Here is a 16,973-nt window from a genome sequence, read left to right as displayed (position 1 = left end):
CCAGAGCCGGGCATGTCAGACGGGACGCCCACTCACGTGGTCAAACACTTGACTCTTGGTGGTGCTGTACTTTTGTGCAATGGCATCCGCCACGGCGTTTGGGCCCATGAACAGCGTGTTCCAGTTGTGAGAGCTGAGAGGCAGAGGCAGAACAGAGAAGTCAGACCAAGGCTGAACGAGCGGAGTATCTTCTCAGATGCAAAAACTCTAAGAAGTAAGCTCATCACCTGCCCTTCTAAGCCCCCAAAGCCTCCTCCTCCTGCCAACTTACCTGGTGTGGGCCAAGAACCCAGGGCCTGGAGATGTGAGCAATGACGATATGATCCCCAACATTTGACATGCACTTACTTTGTGCCAGGGACTAAGCACTTTGCTTATATCAGTTCATTTAACTCTTATAACACCAAGAAAGTAAGGCACCACTGTGATTCCCCCATTAAGCAGATGATGAAAGTGGGGCTCAGGAAGGTCACAGATGAGAGGCTGAACCCATCCCAAGGAGCCAGAGCATGTAGGAGGCTGAAGGAGCAGGGCCTAGAGGCTGGTAGCGGGTAAGGACCTGGAGCTGTTGGCTTTGTCTTTAGATTCTTTCTTCTTCTTATAGGACGATGATCCTGGGGTGTCCGCATCCTCGCTGGCTTCCTTCTTGATGGTGGATGGTAACACGTGGAGCATTCTGCCCTGGAAGGGGATGACGAGAAGAGGGTAGAGAGAGGAAGGGGATAGGTGGGTCCACATCCTGCCCCAGGACATTAGCCCCTCCACTGGTAGGCTGGACCCAGTGCTGATAACCCTAGTCAGGACACATGGCCACCCTCACACCAGAATGGGGGCCTGGCCACACGAATCAGGGTTCCTACGCTGGTGGGGGACTTTTGACACAGCCTCACGACAGAAACTGAGCATTTTATAAAACCCCTGCAGCAGCCCCCACCCCCTCAAGCCCAGGCCCCGTCCTGTCCCGGCACACTGAAGTGAGGGCTCAATGCGGGTGGGAGCCGGTCTGGCTGGGGGGGGGGGGTCCCTGGAGATCAACAAATCATGAATGAACAAATGAGTGGGGAGAAAAAGGAGAAAGGGAGCTCGAGGTGGCCTGGGCTTGAGCAGGCAGGCAAAGCACACTGCTCGGTAACACTGGAAAAGAAGAAGAGTTTTTTACAACCTATTGTGCCCACTTAACATGACCAGTCCAAACTCTCCTTCTTTATTTCTCTCCCAAACAGTATTTCTGGGGACACAGAGCATATGTGTTCATTTGTCAAATAGTTTTCGAGCCTCCAGGGTGTGCCCGGTGCTGTCCTAGGTGCTGAAGGGCCCTGCCCCGGGGGAGCTCCCCTCTACAGGCTCTTGTGAGGCAGAGGCTTCGCACACCATCTGCGTTTTCTTAAGAAATGTGGGTGCTCGTGCGTGTGGGCCCACACATCCTTTCCCCATCACCTGAGCCCAGCCGCCACCCGCCAGCCCGGAGCAGTCACCTGGAACACCTGCCCGTCCACTTCTGCGTAGGCCCTCACGGCGTGCTCAGGGAACATGAAGGTGACGAAGGCAAAGCCCTTGGGTTTCTTGGTCAGGCTGTCAATCGGGTAATGAAGCTCAGACAGAGGACCTGAGGAAGGACAGGTGTCAGCATCCTGGGGGCTGGGGATGGGCCTGAGTGCTGGGCACCCAGCTCTTCTGGGTGGGCCACAGCCGTGGTTGCCGTGAGACCACCTCAGAGGTCAAGAGTGGCCTTTCACAATCCTTTATGTGTCTACCCTAGAAGTACACGAGCCTGGCCTGGATCCTGCCTCCAACACCTACCACGTGTGTGGCCAGGGGCAAACGACTAGCCTCCACGTGTCTCAGTCTCTCATCTGTAAAGTGGCATCCTAAGAATGCCAAGCTCACAGGGCAGCTGTCAGCCGGCCCATAAATGCGTCAATACGTGCATAGTGTACTGAACCACGCCCGCTCCAAAGTTAGTGCCCCCCCGGAGGGGTGTGCTGGGTCCAAGTACAGCCCTTCTGAAGCGGCTTCTGCTCTCAACACCAGGGGGTGCCCACACCCCCCCTCGGTCTTTGTCTTCCCCCACGGAAACTTGGGAGGCCGCGGCTCATCCCCCAGCCTGGGCAGCCTGGCCCTGCTGTGCAAACCAGAGGCCGCGGGCTGGGAGGTCAAACAAAGGCGCCTGCTGGCAGAGTCCCACCCAGGGCCTCCCTGCCCGCACGACCTGCAGGTGGCCTCCAAACAGCAGTGAGGGATCCCAAAGCATCCAGACCTCACCCTCCATCTCAAACCCTAACTTCCTTCCCTTCAACAGCCACGCCCTTATGAACACACAGCCCTGCATGCCAAGTGGAACCTCAGGCCTTCCTGTTCTCGCCTGAGAAATAGCAGCAGAAACAGTGACCATGACAAACGTGACCCTATCACATCAACTTGGGACGCTCAGTTTGGAGAGCAAGGCCTCAGACAGTGGAGCTCAGACTGAGGAGCCCTGTCGCGCTCCTGCCCCCAGTGACTGGACTTCACACTCTCAGCAGCAAGAGTTCGGACAGCAAGGGCTAGCTCAGCAGAATGTTTCCAAATCTCGACGGTTCTGAGTTCAGACAGTGAGAGCAAGGAGACAATGGGTTCAGACAGCACACGACGCCTGTGACACGACCTTTTGCTGGGAGCCCTGCTAACCCTATGTCCATGACGTGTGAGCGCTCGCAGCAGCTCAGGGGTCATCAGCCCCATCTATGGATGACAGAACAGAGACAAGAGCGGGAAGCCATTTGCCCGTGGTCAGGAGCTGACAGGAGGTGGGCCGCGCTCAAACCCAGGCCGTCTGCTCGCGCACCACGTGCTATGAGGCAGTGGGAGGCGGTGCCCCTACCAAACTTGGAGAAGAGCTGCTCCAGGTCCTCCTCGGTGCTGGTGTAGGGCAGGTTTCGTATGAAGAGCCTCCCGGAGTCGGCCACGTCCTCCTCCTCTTCATTCTCCCCGAGGGTCCGGCCTTGCCAGGGCTTGGCACTACTCTTCAGGGGCCCCTTGGCCGTAGGGATGTTTTTTTCCCTGAATACCTCAATGTAGCGCCCACCTGCAGGAGGAGAGGAGTCAGGGCTCTGGGGCAAGCCTGGAACTAGCCTGCGACTCCTCCCGGGGTGGCGGTCTGAGCCAGGGCTGGGCCTGAACCAGAAGGGCCCTCTCCCCAGACCTCACTCATCCTGCACATCCGGCTTCAACCCTGGCGGTGGGGGGCTGGGGGGCAGCCTGCCTGGTCACCCCAGGCCACCGTGCTGCATCCTCTACCAGGGCACACTCCCTGGTTCTGCCTGGGCAAAGGTGTCAGAGGACAGAAAACCCTGGAGGACTGGCCTCGTACTGTTGATGAACAGCCTCTGCACCATCCCACAAATCCAGAGTTTGCCCCATCCCCGGGTTTTGCTCCAGTGTCACCTTCTCAGTGAGGCCCAAGTGAATGCAATCCTGTTTTAAAATGCACCTGCTCCAATCCCGGCCCATCTGATGACTGTCTCTTCCTGCTCTATGTCAGCTTACTCTTACCTCCAGGAGGGCAGAGGTTTTGGTCTATTCTGCTCCCTGCTGTATGCACAGTGACTAGACCAGTGTTGGGCACACAGCAGACCCTCCATCAAAACGTATGGAGTAAACGAATGAGCAAACGAAGCCCAGCAACCAGGCAGAGGCTGGCTCCTTACCCATGTACTCCCTGTTGCATTTCAGAGCTTGCTTGACTTCCTCTTCGCTGCTGAAGTCCACAAAGATGTACCCTGAGAAAGGACAGCGACAAAGGGAGACTTTGCAGACACGGGTGGGACTCACAGAGGAACACCCACACTGTGCTGGCTGTTTGGGGGAATCTGAGCAGAAAGTGAGGGAAAACCCCTATGTTTGCCAAGTCTGCAAAATACAAGCAGACTCTCCCCAAACCCCCGGCCAAACCTCTCCTTGCAGGCAGTGCTGAGACCCCGCGGGCCGGTTTCCAGACGAAGGTGCCGGACCACAGGAGGCAGGATCACAGGAGGTCTTCAGCTCCCTTCCAGCCTCACCCCACCCGAACCAGGGCCCGCTCCGTAGCCTCCGCTGGAGGAGACGTGCCGAGGTGGAAGTGTGACCAGCTCAGCACCTGAGTGGCTACCTCCACAAGGACTCTGTCGCTTGCCCCGTGCACACAAACAAGCATGCAGGACTGTTTCCTGGAGCACGGGAGGGCTCACATCCTCCACCTCACAGGGCCTCAACCCCATGAACAGCAGAGCATCACAGCTTAAGAGGTAGCAGTGCTGTAACCTGGTCCGAAGCCCACAGGTCTGGGGCTCTATCACAAGGCTCTTTGTTCCCTCCTAGGATTCCTCCTTCCTCTCTGTTCCCAAAGGCAGGCACCTCATCTATCTCCATAAACGTCCTCCAACCCCTTCCTCCCCCCTCTGCCACACCCCAGTCCAGCCCACTGCCGATCCTTCCTTGAATGACTGCAAACGCCCCACCCAGCCCACCTGTACTTCGTGGGCCCAGCCCCAGGACCCTTCTGTCACCAGCCAGGGACTGTTCTATATCCATTTGTGGCCTCCCCATGCTTTAGCCCCTGCTGCGCTCTTGCACCCAGCCTGGAGTCCATGGTCATTTGTGAGCTCCCCGGCCTCCTCACCAGCTCTTCCGAGGGGACATTCTGTCTCTCCTCAAAAGCGTTATTCTCATACGCCAGTTCCCTCCAGCTCCCGGGCCCCCAGTACGCTTTTCTCTCAGCCCTGACAGCTCCGATATGCTCTTTCCTGCTCCCTCTGGCCAACCCCTGCTCACCCTGTGGTCTCCAAAGTGCCATCAAAGCAGGGGTGCCCCCTCCACCACTATTAATAGCAGCTCTCAGGGAGTGTGCAATAGACATTCAGCATAGTTTAAATGCCGTGTGTGTTAACTCACCGAATCCTCACAACATCACGAGCTAGGACCGCCCCACTGCACAGGTGAGGAGAGAGAGGCTAAGTCTCTCATCCAGGGTCACAGGGCCTGTAAGCAGCTGAGCTGGGATCTGAGCCCGGACAGGCGCTTGTCACCCCCTCCTTTACTGCACTTGGTAAGTGTGCAAGGAGGCAAAGCTGGCTGGCCAAATGGAGCTGCCTGGTAAGCAGGCCTTCGTGCTCAGAGAGCTGGGGAGGAAATGCTGACACTCAAAGGCGACAAGACCACCCTTAAAGCAGGAGCCCTTTCTTCCCCAGACAGCCAGCCCCCCCCCCGCCCCCCCCCGGTTCCCAACCCCTCTGCCCATGAGGGAGTCTTCTTGCCAAGGACACCCCGCCTGCCCAGTGCTGCCTGGCCTGCCCCAGCCGGAGGCCCTCAGGATGGCTCTCCAAGGGGCACCGATTCTGCTGCTCTGAGTCCTGCAGCCTCCGCACCTGGCCAGCAAGTAGGCACAGGCAGGCTTCCAGCTCTCCACGCTCAGACCCTTCCTACCAGCATGTTCCCCACTCCTCTGAAGCCTGGGGAGGGGGTGGCCACCCAGAGCGGGGAAGGCGGGGGAGAGGGCAGCGCCAGGGCAACACCACACATCCTCGGCAACTCAGAGTGCTGCCCGTCAGCAGAGCTGCTCGTGGACTTGGCCGAGCAAAGCCCCAGGACCAGGGACATGTGTTTAAATGGAACAGGTGAGCCCGCAAACACAAGCGTAGGCTGAGGGTGGAGGGGGTGGGGGTGGCAGGGGCAGGCTACATACTAGGCCACCACCGGAGGCAGACCCTTGTCCCGAGCGCCTCAACTGTCCCACTGAACGGGGGACACTAAGAGCGAACACAACAGCTACCCTGAAAACATTCCCCTGAGGCAGCTGCCCAACCTTCCATCTCTGCCCTCTGTCTCCCCGAACCCACCCCGCACAGCCCAGGCCTTACCTGTTTTGTTCCCGTGAGCATTTCTCACTATCCGAATGGCCACTGGTCTCAGGGGCGCCAGGAATTCCATAACGTTCTTCTGCAAGAAGAAAAGTTTTCCCTCCTTTATCAACCCAATAATAGAAGTGCAACCCAATGAAGAAACGTGGGCCAAATTTCCGAATTCAGGAAGGTCCCCACAGCGTTTCACCTGTCAGTTTCTCCCTCACCACTAAACACAGAGCTTCTCTCCATGATGAAATAAAACTACCTTAGATAAGCTTCGAACAAAAAATCAGAGGAGTGAAAAATAGAGAGCTATATATAAAATAGTAACGTCCCAAACGGCATTTTCTGGCGTTGTTTCTGATCTTTTTCCTAAGGACCTTTTTATATATATTTGGGCTTAATTCTGGTTTTTGTCATTTCTCATGAATACATGAATATTTGTCCATGTTACTTCACGAAGGTGAGACACAGCAATTTAAAGTGCTGTTGTAGATGGTCCCTGATTTTCTGAACTCCTTCTCTATTTTGGACATAAGGGTGACTTAAGCACATTTTTTAGAAAAAATGCACAAACAGGCAAATATATATGATGTTAGGGAATGCTGAAAAGTACAAACAAGAAAACAAAAATGGCCCCTAGTTCCAATGCCCAGCTCACTCTTGTTGGCTTTTTATTAAAAATGAAAGTAGGGGATACCTTCTCATCTGCGTACGGGTGTGAGGCCTTTGGGGAAGCTTAGAATGTCCAGGCAACTGTAGAAATCAAAGCACTACACAATGAAGTCCAATAAAGCTGTGGAGTTTTTCTGTTCCTACCTCCATTTAAAAAAAAAAAATGTCAAAAATATCAAATTCTCCCAAAAACACCTTTTCCTCATTTTTATGTGCCTACTGAGAAGCATACGATATAGGTTGTGTCTTCTTCTGGAAAAAAGAAATTTGTCTATCCACACTCTTCCCTACGTTGCATTTTTTACTTGATGGTACAGCCTGGGGATTCCATATCAGGACATTCTTTTTCATGGTGCATTATACTGTACTGTATCAATGTACTATACTTGAGTTAACCTGAGTTAACCTCGAGTTTTTCAATCTAGGCACTACGGAAATTCTGGGCCTGATAACTCTCTGTTGTGAGAGGCTGTCCTGTGCATTGTAGGATGTCTGGCAGCATCTCTACCCTCTACCCCCCGGACGCCAGGGGCACCTCTCCCCAGCTGCAACCATCAAAAACATTTCCAGATATTACCAAATGTCCCCTAGAGGAGGAAAACCAGCCCCAGCTGAGACCCACCAACTTAACCACTTCTCTAATGATAAAGTGTAAAGGTTGTTTAGTGCTTTTTGCCTTTATAAACGACACGACATAAATTGATACGTTAAGTTATAAATAAAACAGTAATACAAGAGCAGTAAACATTCTTGCACTGAAATCTTGGTATATTTGGTTCACTTGCCTACAGAGCAAATTCCCAGCATTAAAATTGCTCGGTCAAATGTATGGATATTCTTAATTTTGACTGATCCTTCCAAACTGTCCTCTAAAAGGCTTCCCTGCACACTCTACCAACAGTGGCTGAAAGCATTATTGAACTTTAAAAATTTTTGCAAAATGTAATCTTCCAGTTTTGAGCTGTATTTAACTATGAGTGAACTCAAGCATCCTTACTGGCCATATGCATTCTTTTCCTTAGAAGACCTCCTACCCTGGGCGCCTGGGTGGCTCAGTCGTTAAGCGTCTGCCTTCAGCTCAGGTCATGATCGCAGGGTCCTGGGATCGAGTCCCACATCGGGCTCCCTGCTCAGCGGGAAGCCTGCTTCTCCCTCTCCCACTCCCCCTGCTTGTGTTCCCTCTCTCGCTGTCTCTCTCTGTTGAAAAATAAATAAAATCTTAAAAAAAAAAAAAAAAAAGAAGACCTGCTACCCTTTGTCGATTTTCCTATCAGGGCACAGGTCCCAATATCAATTGATCTTTGTAAATTAAAGAAAGCAGATTTTGCCTGTTGTTTGCTTACAAATTGTGTTGTCTTTTTTCTTCTTTAAATTTTATTGTTATGTTAATCACCATACATTACATCATTAGTTTTTGATGTAGTGTTCCATGATTGTTTTTTTAATTTTTTATTGTTGTTAATCACCATACATTACATCATTAGTTCTTGATGTAGTGTTCCATGATTCATTGTTTCTGCATAACACCCAGTGCTCCATGCAGAACGTGCCCTCTTTAATACCCATCACCAGGCTAACCCATCCCCCCACCCCCCTCCCCTACAGAACCCTCAGTTTGTTTTTCAGAGTCCACCGTCTCTCATGGTTCGTCTCCCCCTCCGACTTACTCCCCTTCATTCTTCCCCTCCTGCTATCTTCTTCTTCTTCGTTTTTTTTTATTAGCATATATTGCATTATTTGTTTCAGAGGTACAGATCTGTGATTCAACAGTCTTGCACAATTCACAGCGCTCACTGTCGCACATACCCTCCCCAATGTCTATCACCCAGCCACCCCATCCCTCCCACCCCCCACCACTCCAGCAACCCTCAGGTTGTTTCCTGAGATTAAGAATTCCTCATATCAGTGAGGTCATATGATACATGTCTTTCTCTGATAGACTTATTTCACTCAGCATAACACCCTCCAGTTCCATCCACGTCCTTGCAAATGGCAAGATCTCATTCCTTTTGATGGCTGCATAATATTCCATTGTGTATGTATATATACCACCTCTTCTTTATCCATTCATCTGTCGATGGACATCTTGGCTCTTTCCACAGTTTGGCTATTGTGGACATTGCTGCTATAAACATTGGGGTGCACGTACCCCTTCGGATCCCTACATTTGTATCTTTGGGGTAAATACCCAGTAGTGCAATTGCTGGATCGTATGGTAGCTCTATTTTCAACTGTTTGAGGAACCTCCATACTGTTTTCCAGAGTGGTTGCACCAGCTTGCACTCCCACCAACAGTGTAGAAGGGTTCCCCTTTCTCCACATCCCCACCAACATCTGTCGTTTCCTGACTTATTAATTTTAGCCATTCTGATGGGCGTGAGGTGGTATCTCATTGAGGTTTTGATTTGGATTTCCCTGATGCCAGGTGATGTTCAGCACTTTTTCATGGGTCTGTTGGCCATTTGGATGTCTTCTTTGGAAAAATGTCTGTTCATGTCTTCTACCCATTTCTTGATTGGATCATGTGTTCTTTGGGTGTTGAGTTTGATAAGTTCTTTATAGATTTTGGATATTAGCCCTTTATCTGATATGTCATTTGCAAATATTTTCTCCCCCTCTGTCGGTTGTCTTTTGGTTTTGTGGACTGTTTCTTTTGCTGTGCAAAAGGTTTTTATCTTGATGAAATCCCAATAGTTCATTTTTGCCCTGGCTTCCCTTGCCTTTGGCGATGTTTCTAGGAAGAAGTTGCTGCGGCTGAGGTCGAAGAGGTTGCTACCTGTGTTCTCCTTCAGGATTTTGATGGACGCCTGTCTCACATTTAGGTCTTTCAACCATTTGGAGTCTATTTTTGTGTGTGGTGTAAGGAAATGGTCCAGTTTCATTCTTCTGCATGTGGCTGTCCAATTTTCCCAACACCATTTGTTGAAGAGACTGTCTTTTTACCACTGGACATTCTTTCCTGCTTTGTCAAAGATGAGTTGACCATAGAGTTGAGGGTCCATTTCTGGGCTCTCGATTCTGTTCCATTGATCTATGTGTCTGTTTTTGTGCCAGTACCATACTGTCTTGATGATGACAGCTTTGTAATAGAGCTGGAAGTCCGGAATTGTGATGCCCCCAGCTTTGCTTTTCATTTTCAACATTCCTCTGGCTATTCGGGGTCTCTTCTGGTTCCATACAAATTTTAGGATTATTTGTTCCATTTCTTTGAAAAAAGTGGATGGTATTTTGATGGGGATTGCCTTGAATGTGTAGATTGCTCTAGGTAGCATTGACATCTTCACAACGTTTGTTCTTCCAATCCATGAGCATGGAACGTTTTTCCATTTCTTTGTGTCTTCTTCAATTTCTTTCATGAGTATTTTATAGTTTTCTGAGTACAGATCCTTTGCCTCTTTGGTTAGATTTATTCCTAGGTATCTTATGGTTTTGGGTGCAATTGTAAATGGGATCGACTCCTTGATTTGTCTCTCTTCTGTCTTGTTGTTGGTGTACAGGAATGCCACTGATTTCTGTGCATTGATTTTATATCCTGCTACTTGACTGAATTCCTGTATGAGTTCTAGCAGTTTTGGGGTGGAGTCTTTTGGGTTTTCCACATACAGTATCATATCATCTGCAAAGAGTGAGAGTTTGACTTCCTCTTTGCCGATTTGGATGCCTTTGATTTCTTTTTGTTGTCTGATTGCTGTGGCTAGGACTTCTAGTACTATGTTGAAAAGCAGTGGTGAGAGTGGACATCCCTGCCGCGTTCCTGACCTTAGGGGAAAAGCTCTCAGCTTTTCCCCATTGAATGATATTCGCTGTAGGTTTTTCATAGATAGCTTTTATGATATTGAGGTATGTACCCTCTATCCCTATACTCTGAAGAGTTTTGATCAAGAAAGGATGCTGTACTTTGTCAAATGCTTTTTCTGCATCTATTGAGAGGATCCTATGATTCTTGTTCTTTCTTTTGTTAATGTATTGTATCACGTTGATTGATTTGCGGATGTTGAACCAGGCTCGCAGCCCAGGGATAAATCCCACTTGGTCATGGTGAATAATCCTTTTAATGGACTGTTGGATCCTATTGGCTAGTATTTTGGTGAGAATTTTTGCATCCATGTTCATCAAGGATATTGGTCTGTAATTCTCCTTTTTGATGGGGTCTTTGTCTGGTTTTCGGATCAAGGGAATGGTGGCCTCATAAAATGAGTTTGGAAGTTTTCCTTCCATTTCTATTTTTTGGAACAGTTTCAGGAGAATAGGTACTAATTCTTCTTTAAATGTCTGATAGAATTCCCCTGGGAAGCCATCTGGCCCTGGGCTTTTGTTTCTTGGGGGATTTTTGATGACTGCTTCAATTTCCTTAGTGGTTATAGGTCTGTTCAGGTTTTCTATTTCTTCCTGGTTCAATTTTGGTAGTTGATACATCTCTAGGAATGCACCCCTTTCTTCCAGGTTATCTAATTTGCTGGCATAGAGTTGCTCATAATATGTTCTTATAATTGTTTGTATTTCTTTGGTGTTGGTTGTGATCTCTCCTCTTTCATTCATGATTTTGTTGATTTGGGTCATTTCTCTTTTCTTTTTGATAAGTCTGGCCAGGGGTTTATCAATTTTGTTAATTCTTTCAAAGAACCAGCTCCTCGTTTCGTTGATCTGTTCTACTGTTCTTTTGGTTTCTTTTTCATTGATTTCTGCTCTGATCTTTATTATTTCTCTTCTCCTGCTGGGTTTAGGCTTTCTTTGCTGTTTTTTCTCTAGCTCCTTTAGGTGTAGGGTTAGGTTGTGTATTTGAGACCATTCTTGTTTCTTGAGAAAGGCTTGTATTGCTATATACTTTCCTCTCAGGACTGCCTTTGCTGTATCCCAAAGATTTTGAACAGTTGTGTTTTCATTTTCATTGGTTTCCATGAATTTTTTAAATTCTTCTTTAATTTCCTGGTTGACTCATTCATTCTTTAGTAGGATGCTCTTTAGCCTCCATGTATTTGAGTTCTATCCAAACGTGTTGTCTTTTGACTTTATGACATTTGTTTTTGTTTTTGTTTTTTTTTAAAGATTTTATTTATTTGACAGAGACAGCGAGAGCAGGAACACAAGCAGGGGGAGTGGGAGAGGGAGAAGCAGGGTTCCCGCGGAGCAGGGAGCCTGATGTGGGACTCGATCCCAGGAACCTGGGATCATGACCTGAGCCTAAGGCAGACGCTTAACGACTGAGCCACCCGGGCGCCCGACTTTATGACATTTGTTGTCTTATAGACGTTTTAACTGTTGTGTCATCAATTAATCCATCTTTTTCCTTACAGCCACCGAGTTCTGCAAATGGCTCAGAGAGGCCTGTTTCATTCTAATATTACAAGTAAACTCACCAATGCTTTCTCCTGTAATTTTTATAGTTTTGTTTTTTAAAGCTTTCGTTACATCTGAAACTTACCTTGCTATAAGGAGTAAGGCAAGGATCCATCTTTCTTTCTCTCTTCAAAAAGGTTAACTGGTTGTCCCATTATTACTTAGAGAAAAAATCTCTCTTCTCTTCATTGATGAGATACCCCCCAAGACCCTCAGTTAAATGTGATATAAACTGGAGTTATTTCTGGATTCTATTCTATTCCATCAACCTGTCCACAACTTTGCCTGAACCAAACTTTTAATTGCTGTTGCTTCAAACATGTTTCAGTATCTTGTAGGGAAAGGGTCTATTCTTGCAGGATATCCCCCAATGATCTATGACACCAACCCCATCCTGATGAGCTATAACTGAGCTTATTCATTTATTCATGTTTAAGGAAGAATTAGCATCTTTACATGCTAAAAATGAATGGCTTTCCATTTATGTAAGTATTCTTTTAAATCCCTCACTGGAGTTTAATGTTTTCTCTATAAAACTTTTATTAATCTATAAAGCCTCCACAGACACACACACACACACACACACACACACAATATTTATCAGACTATCTAGAGATAGATTTTCTTTCTGTTTTATATACAAACAATTTCTTCTATTACATTTTGTTTCTGTTCATGGAGAAGAAAAAAGTGACCATTTTTTATGAATGAATTTTGCAAAAAGCCATCTAGTGTTTCCTTATTTTTTTTTTTTTAATTAAAGCATGATTTTCTGCATGTTTGGTATTGAAACTAAAGTGTGGCACATTGAAACGGTAGAATATAATGCATCATGAAAAAGAATGTCCTGATATGGAAGATCCCCACGATGTAACATCAAGTAAAAAATGCAATGTACGGAAGAGTGTGGATAGATGAATTTTTTTTTCCACAAGGACTCTACCAGCTAACTCAGATAGTCTAGTGCGACCCACATGCGGATTGCATAGATGAACTTTGATAAGCTTAATTTTTAAAAATTAGTAAATATACAGACTATCAAAAAAGATGAACACTTCAAGAGAAAAAAAGGGGAAAGATACGGCTGGGCACTCTGTAAAGGAGATGTACATTGATTTACAAACGTGAAAGAGTGATCGACCCCACCAATAATTCAAAATATAAATTAAAATGAGATGTCATTTTTGCCTGTCATCTTGATAAAGATGAACACCCAGCGTCCACAGAAGTGGGCACTTTCATACTCCGCTGAAAGGAGTATAAATCAGCAAAGCTTCCAGAGGGCAACTGACATTCTGTATCAAAGCCTTGAAAATGTCCGTGCATGTGCTTGCATAAAATATTTATCTGGAGTAAAGGTTGGCAAACCGTGGCCCACAGGTCATATTGCCCACGGCCTGCTTTTGTATGATCTGCGAGCTAAGAATGGTTTCTACATTTTTAAAGGGTTATTTTAAAAAAGAGAACAAATGTGCTCCAGACACCATATGGCCCCCAAAGCCTAAAATCTGTGCCATCTGACCTTTACAGGAAAAAAAAAAAAATCTGCTTACCTCTGGTCTCAAGGAATGCTGACTGCATTATTATTAACAGCAAAAGATAGGAAACAACCCCCAGGCTCCACCTCAGGGGACTGGGTGAGTGTATCGCAATGTGTCCAGAGTAAGAAAAACATACAACGTGAACAATGATCTTGTAGCAGATAATTCAATATTCAAAGATATTTTTAACATATTGTGGTAATGGAGGAAAAAAGTTTCGAAATAGTTCTTACTGTAGGAATGCTTTATAAAACTAGGAGACAGAGGTCAATGTTTATATACACTGACCTGTATGTATAAAAGTATCTAAGAAGATATGCTCAGAATTCATTAGTGGTAGTCACTGAGTGGGATATAGGGTGTGTTTGTGTGTGTGTGTGTTTAAGGTTGCCCCACCTTAAACACACCCAGGTTGCCTGGGACAGTCAGTGATTACACCTGCAGGAAGGAGACCTACGTCCTGGCACCCTATCTGGTTAGCACTCTTCCCACTCTCAACTCAGCTGGAGGACATTTAATATGGTCATCTTAGTTACAGGTAACATTACTTCTCTTTACTTAGTTACTTTAAAAAAATTTCCTATGCTGAACTTCTACTACCTTCACAAGGAAGTAAATTAAAAATTTCTCTGCTGTGTAAACCCAGAGTCAGCAAACTACGGTATGTGGGCCAAATGTGGCCCGTGGCCTGTTTTTGTCAATAAAATTTTATTGGCACACAACCATGCCTGTCTGTGTACCTATTGTCTAGGGCTGCCACAGTGCTACAACGTAGGGTTGAGTAGTCACAACAGAGTCCATACTGATCACAAAGCCCTAAGTATTTACCAGCTCATCCTTTAAAAAAATTTTTCTTATTTTTGAGAGAGAGAAAGAGCACAGCGGGTAAGGGGCTGGGAAGGGCAGAGAGGGAGAGAATCTCAAGCAGATTCCACGCTAAGCGTGGAGCCCAACACAGGGCTTGATCTCACGACTCTGAGATCACGACCTGAGCTGATACCAAGAGTTGGGACGCTTAACCAACTGAGCCACACAGGCGCCGCTAAAAATTTTTAACAGAGAGTGTTCGCCATTCCTAACGTAGAGGACCAGGAAGTGAAATCAGTCTTTCTTGGTCTCTGTAGAGCCATCTCTGTTTCCTGACCCTGCCATTGCCTGAGATCTTACTTTGCCTTTCTGACCCCAATTCCTTCCAGGTCAAGTCCTCAACGATCCTCAAGCCCCCATGCAGCAGAGCCTCCCAGCATCCTCATCCCTGCCTCCTATTCTCCTGGGGTCTCTCTCCTTGCCCTCGTTGCATTGTTGGTCATACCTCCGTGACACTGAATGGGGCTCCCCGCAGCTTCACAGTGTAGGGGGTGGTGGGTTCCTTCTGGTTTGCCGGTTTGTCTGCCTGCATGATGGCAAAGAACAGAAATGGCCCCAGTGAGTTCCTTGGTACAGCTTCAGGAGGAGGCAGGGCCAGACATCTCAGTGAGGCACGTTCGGCCAGGGCAAGCCAGGGAATGCTGACCAGCATCACGCCTGCTGTGGTGTGCAGTCTGGCTGCAGGTGGAGGTAAGGGTGTGCTAACAGGGGCTTCAGGCTACAAGGAGGGGCAGGGAGCACTGGATGCAGCCTTGAGATATCCTGACATTCGCTACAGGGCTTAACTCTGGGCCAGACACTCGTCCAAAGCACTTTGTAAATGCTGCTATCCTACTGAATCTCCAAAACAACCTTAGAGTATTATGGGTTCAGGATCTTCTTTGTAATTCTGAATCTAAATAGCCCTGAAAAAAAAAATCTAAATTTTCTAGAATTCCTTTGGCAACAAAAGTTGCTCTGACTTGAAGTCACTGGCCATCAAAATCTGCTCTGAGCTGACGTGAGGCAATATACCGTCTGCCTTTACTCCTTGTAGGATGAGTGGTCATTCCTGGTTTCACTGCAGAAACAGACATGAGCAGACACGTGCCCGATTATGGGGTGCTGCCCCAGACCCCACGGGGGGTGCTACAGTGCACGAGGCGTCGAGGTATCTTCCTGAACTCGGAAACCGTGAGTGCCAGCGTATGCTTAGGCACGGGGGTTTCGGAAACCGGCCACAGAGGCCACTGCTATGCTGAGCGTCATCTTAGATGGGGAGCAGCACCTCACCCCAGGCCCCATGGCTACTCTGTGTCAGAGCCGGGATTTGAACCTAGAGCTCTCTGACCTCGCCATACTCGACTACCTCTCTGGAATATACACTTTAGGAGAAAAGGACGGGGTGTGGTCATGAGAAGGGGCCGTAAATCAAGGAGTGAGGAGGACGAGGAAAGAGAAAAGAGGGAGATGATGTTTGGAGCCCTGAAGAGGGCTGGGTGGGGAAGAGGGAGGTGAGGGAATCGGGACCCAAACATGACCTGCCCTGCGTCTGAGCAGAGAATGCCCGGGTGGGAGACAGTGTGCCTGTCCCCAAAGGTAGCACACGCATCTATAACGTAGACTTCAGAGCCCAGCAGGTCTGGGTCCGAGTCCCAACCCCAGCACTTCCCAGCTGTGACCTTGGGCAAGTCACTTTCACTGGGCCTCAGTTTCCTCCCCTGTAAAATGGGACAAGAATCCCTACACACCCCCACTCCCTGGAAGGCTGTCGTTGAGATTTAATGACAAATGACAAAGCAGACATTATACCCAGCACGTAGTAAGCACTCAATTAATTCCATCTATTACTGTCCATCGTGGCTCACGCCTGCCTCCCCTGCTACTAACACAAAGCAGCATACGCTCCAGCCCCTCATGCAGCTCGGTAACACCCCACGGCTCTGGAAGGCAGACTCAGAGGAAAGAAGTGCTTGCCCGAGGTCACACAGCACGCACATGGCAGGGCTGAGAGCTGCAGGTGGTCGCTGGGCTGCAGAGCTGTCTTTCCTTTCTGACACACTCCCGCTAGCAAAGCGGCCACAGGGACCGTGCGTGAGGATAAGGGCAGCTGCCCCCCCCAGCCCCCCCAGCACCAGCGCGCACCCCCACGCACACACCTCAGCTCTGGCCGCCCCCGGTGTCTCGTTCCCGGATGAGGCGCCCTGCTCCGGGCCGGCCCCCGGCCTCCCTCTGTCCTGCTGGGCGGGCGCGGGGCTGGGGGCCTCCTCCTCGGCCCCACTCCCGTCCCCACAGCTCACAGCTTCGTCTTCACTCTCCTCCTCCTCCGAGGACAACGGCGACTCGGACTTCACCATCTTGGACTTCAGGTAATCCATGTCCGACAGCTCCCTCTGCACGGCCGCCCTGGGCTCGAGGCCATCCTCCTCTGCGAAAACGGGAGGCTAAGAGTCAGGGATGGTTGTGGGCAAAGCAGAGGCCTGGAATGGCAGAGGGCATGGCAGGGCAGAGCCACCGAGCAGCCCCGGTGGGTCTGATATGTAACGTTCAACGGGGTGTACCTGGTGGGAGTTGTGACATTTCATGCACCACAAGTCCAGAGAGCTACATGGCTCCCTGCGTGGCTCCCTGCACCGGTCCTGCCCTTGTCAATCCGCTCTTTCAACTGCGGCCTGTGTGATCATGTTCAGAGTACAGACAGGATTGTCACTCCCTG

The 16,973-nt window shown here is 48.7% G+C and overlaps 1 protein-coding gene across 2 annotated transcripts in view; it reads right to left on the bottom strand.

Annotated features, from left to right (window-relative positions):
• Positions 1–16,973, bottom strand: part of RBM19 (RNA binding motif protein 19) — a 136,549-nt gene that overhangs the window by 112,141 nt on the left and 7,435 nt on the right. For both annotated transcript variants that reach the window (XM_025889717.2, XM_025889718.2), the window contains exons 6-13: positions 16,417–16,685; positions 14,724–14,804; positions 5,874–5,952; positions 3,687–3,758; positions 2,861–3,064; positions 1,476–1,606; positions 560–681; positions 37–133 (exon numbers count right to left, since the gene is read on the bottom strand). In XM_025889717.2, the coding sequence (XP_025745502.1) occupies positions 37–133; positions 560–681; positions 1,476–1,606; positions 2,861–3,064; positions 3,687–3,758; positions 5,874–5,952; positions 14,724–14,804; positions 16,417–16,685 (1,055 nt within the window). The remainder of the gene's footprint in view (positions 1–36; positions 134–559; positions 682–1,475; positions 1,607–2,860; positions 3,065–3,686; positions 3,759–5,873; positions 5,953–14,723; positions 14,805–16,416; positions 16,686–16,973) is intronic.

This window comes from Callorhinus ursinus, unplaced genomic scaffold (assembly GCF_003265705.2).
Source record: "Callorhinus ursinus isolate GAN/ISIS: 27379988/994484 unplaced genomic scaffold, GSC_fseal_2.0 scaffold41, whole genome shotgun sequence".
Taxonomy (NCBI): domain Eukaryota; kingdom Metazoa; phylum Chordata; class Mammalia; order Carnivora; family Otariidae; genus Callorhinus; species Callorhinus ursinus.
The sequence above is the reverse complement of the archived record's forward strand: the minus strand, read 5'-3'. Positions and strand labels throughout refer to the sequence as shown.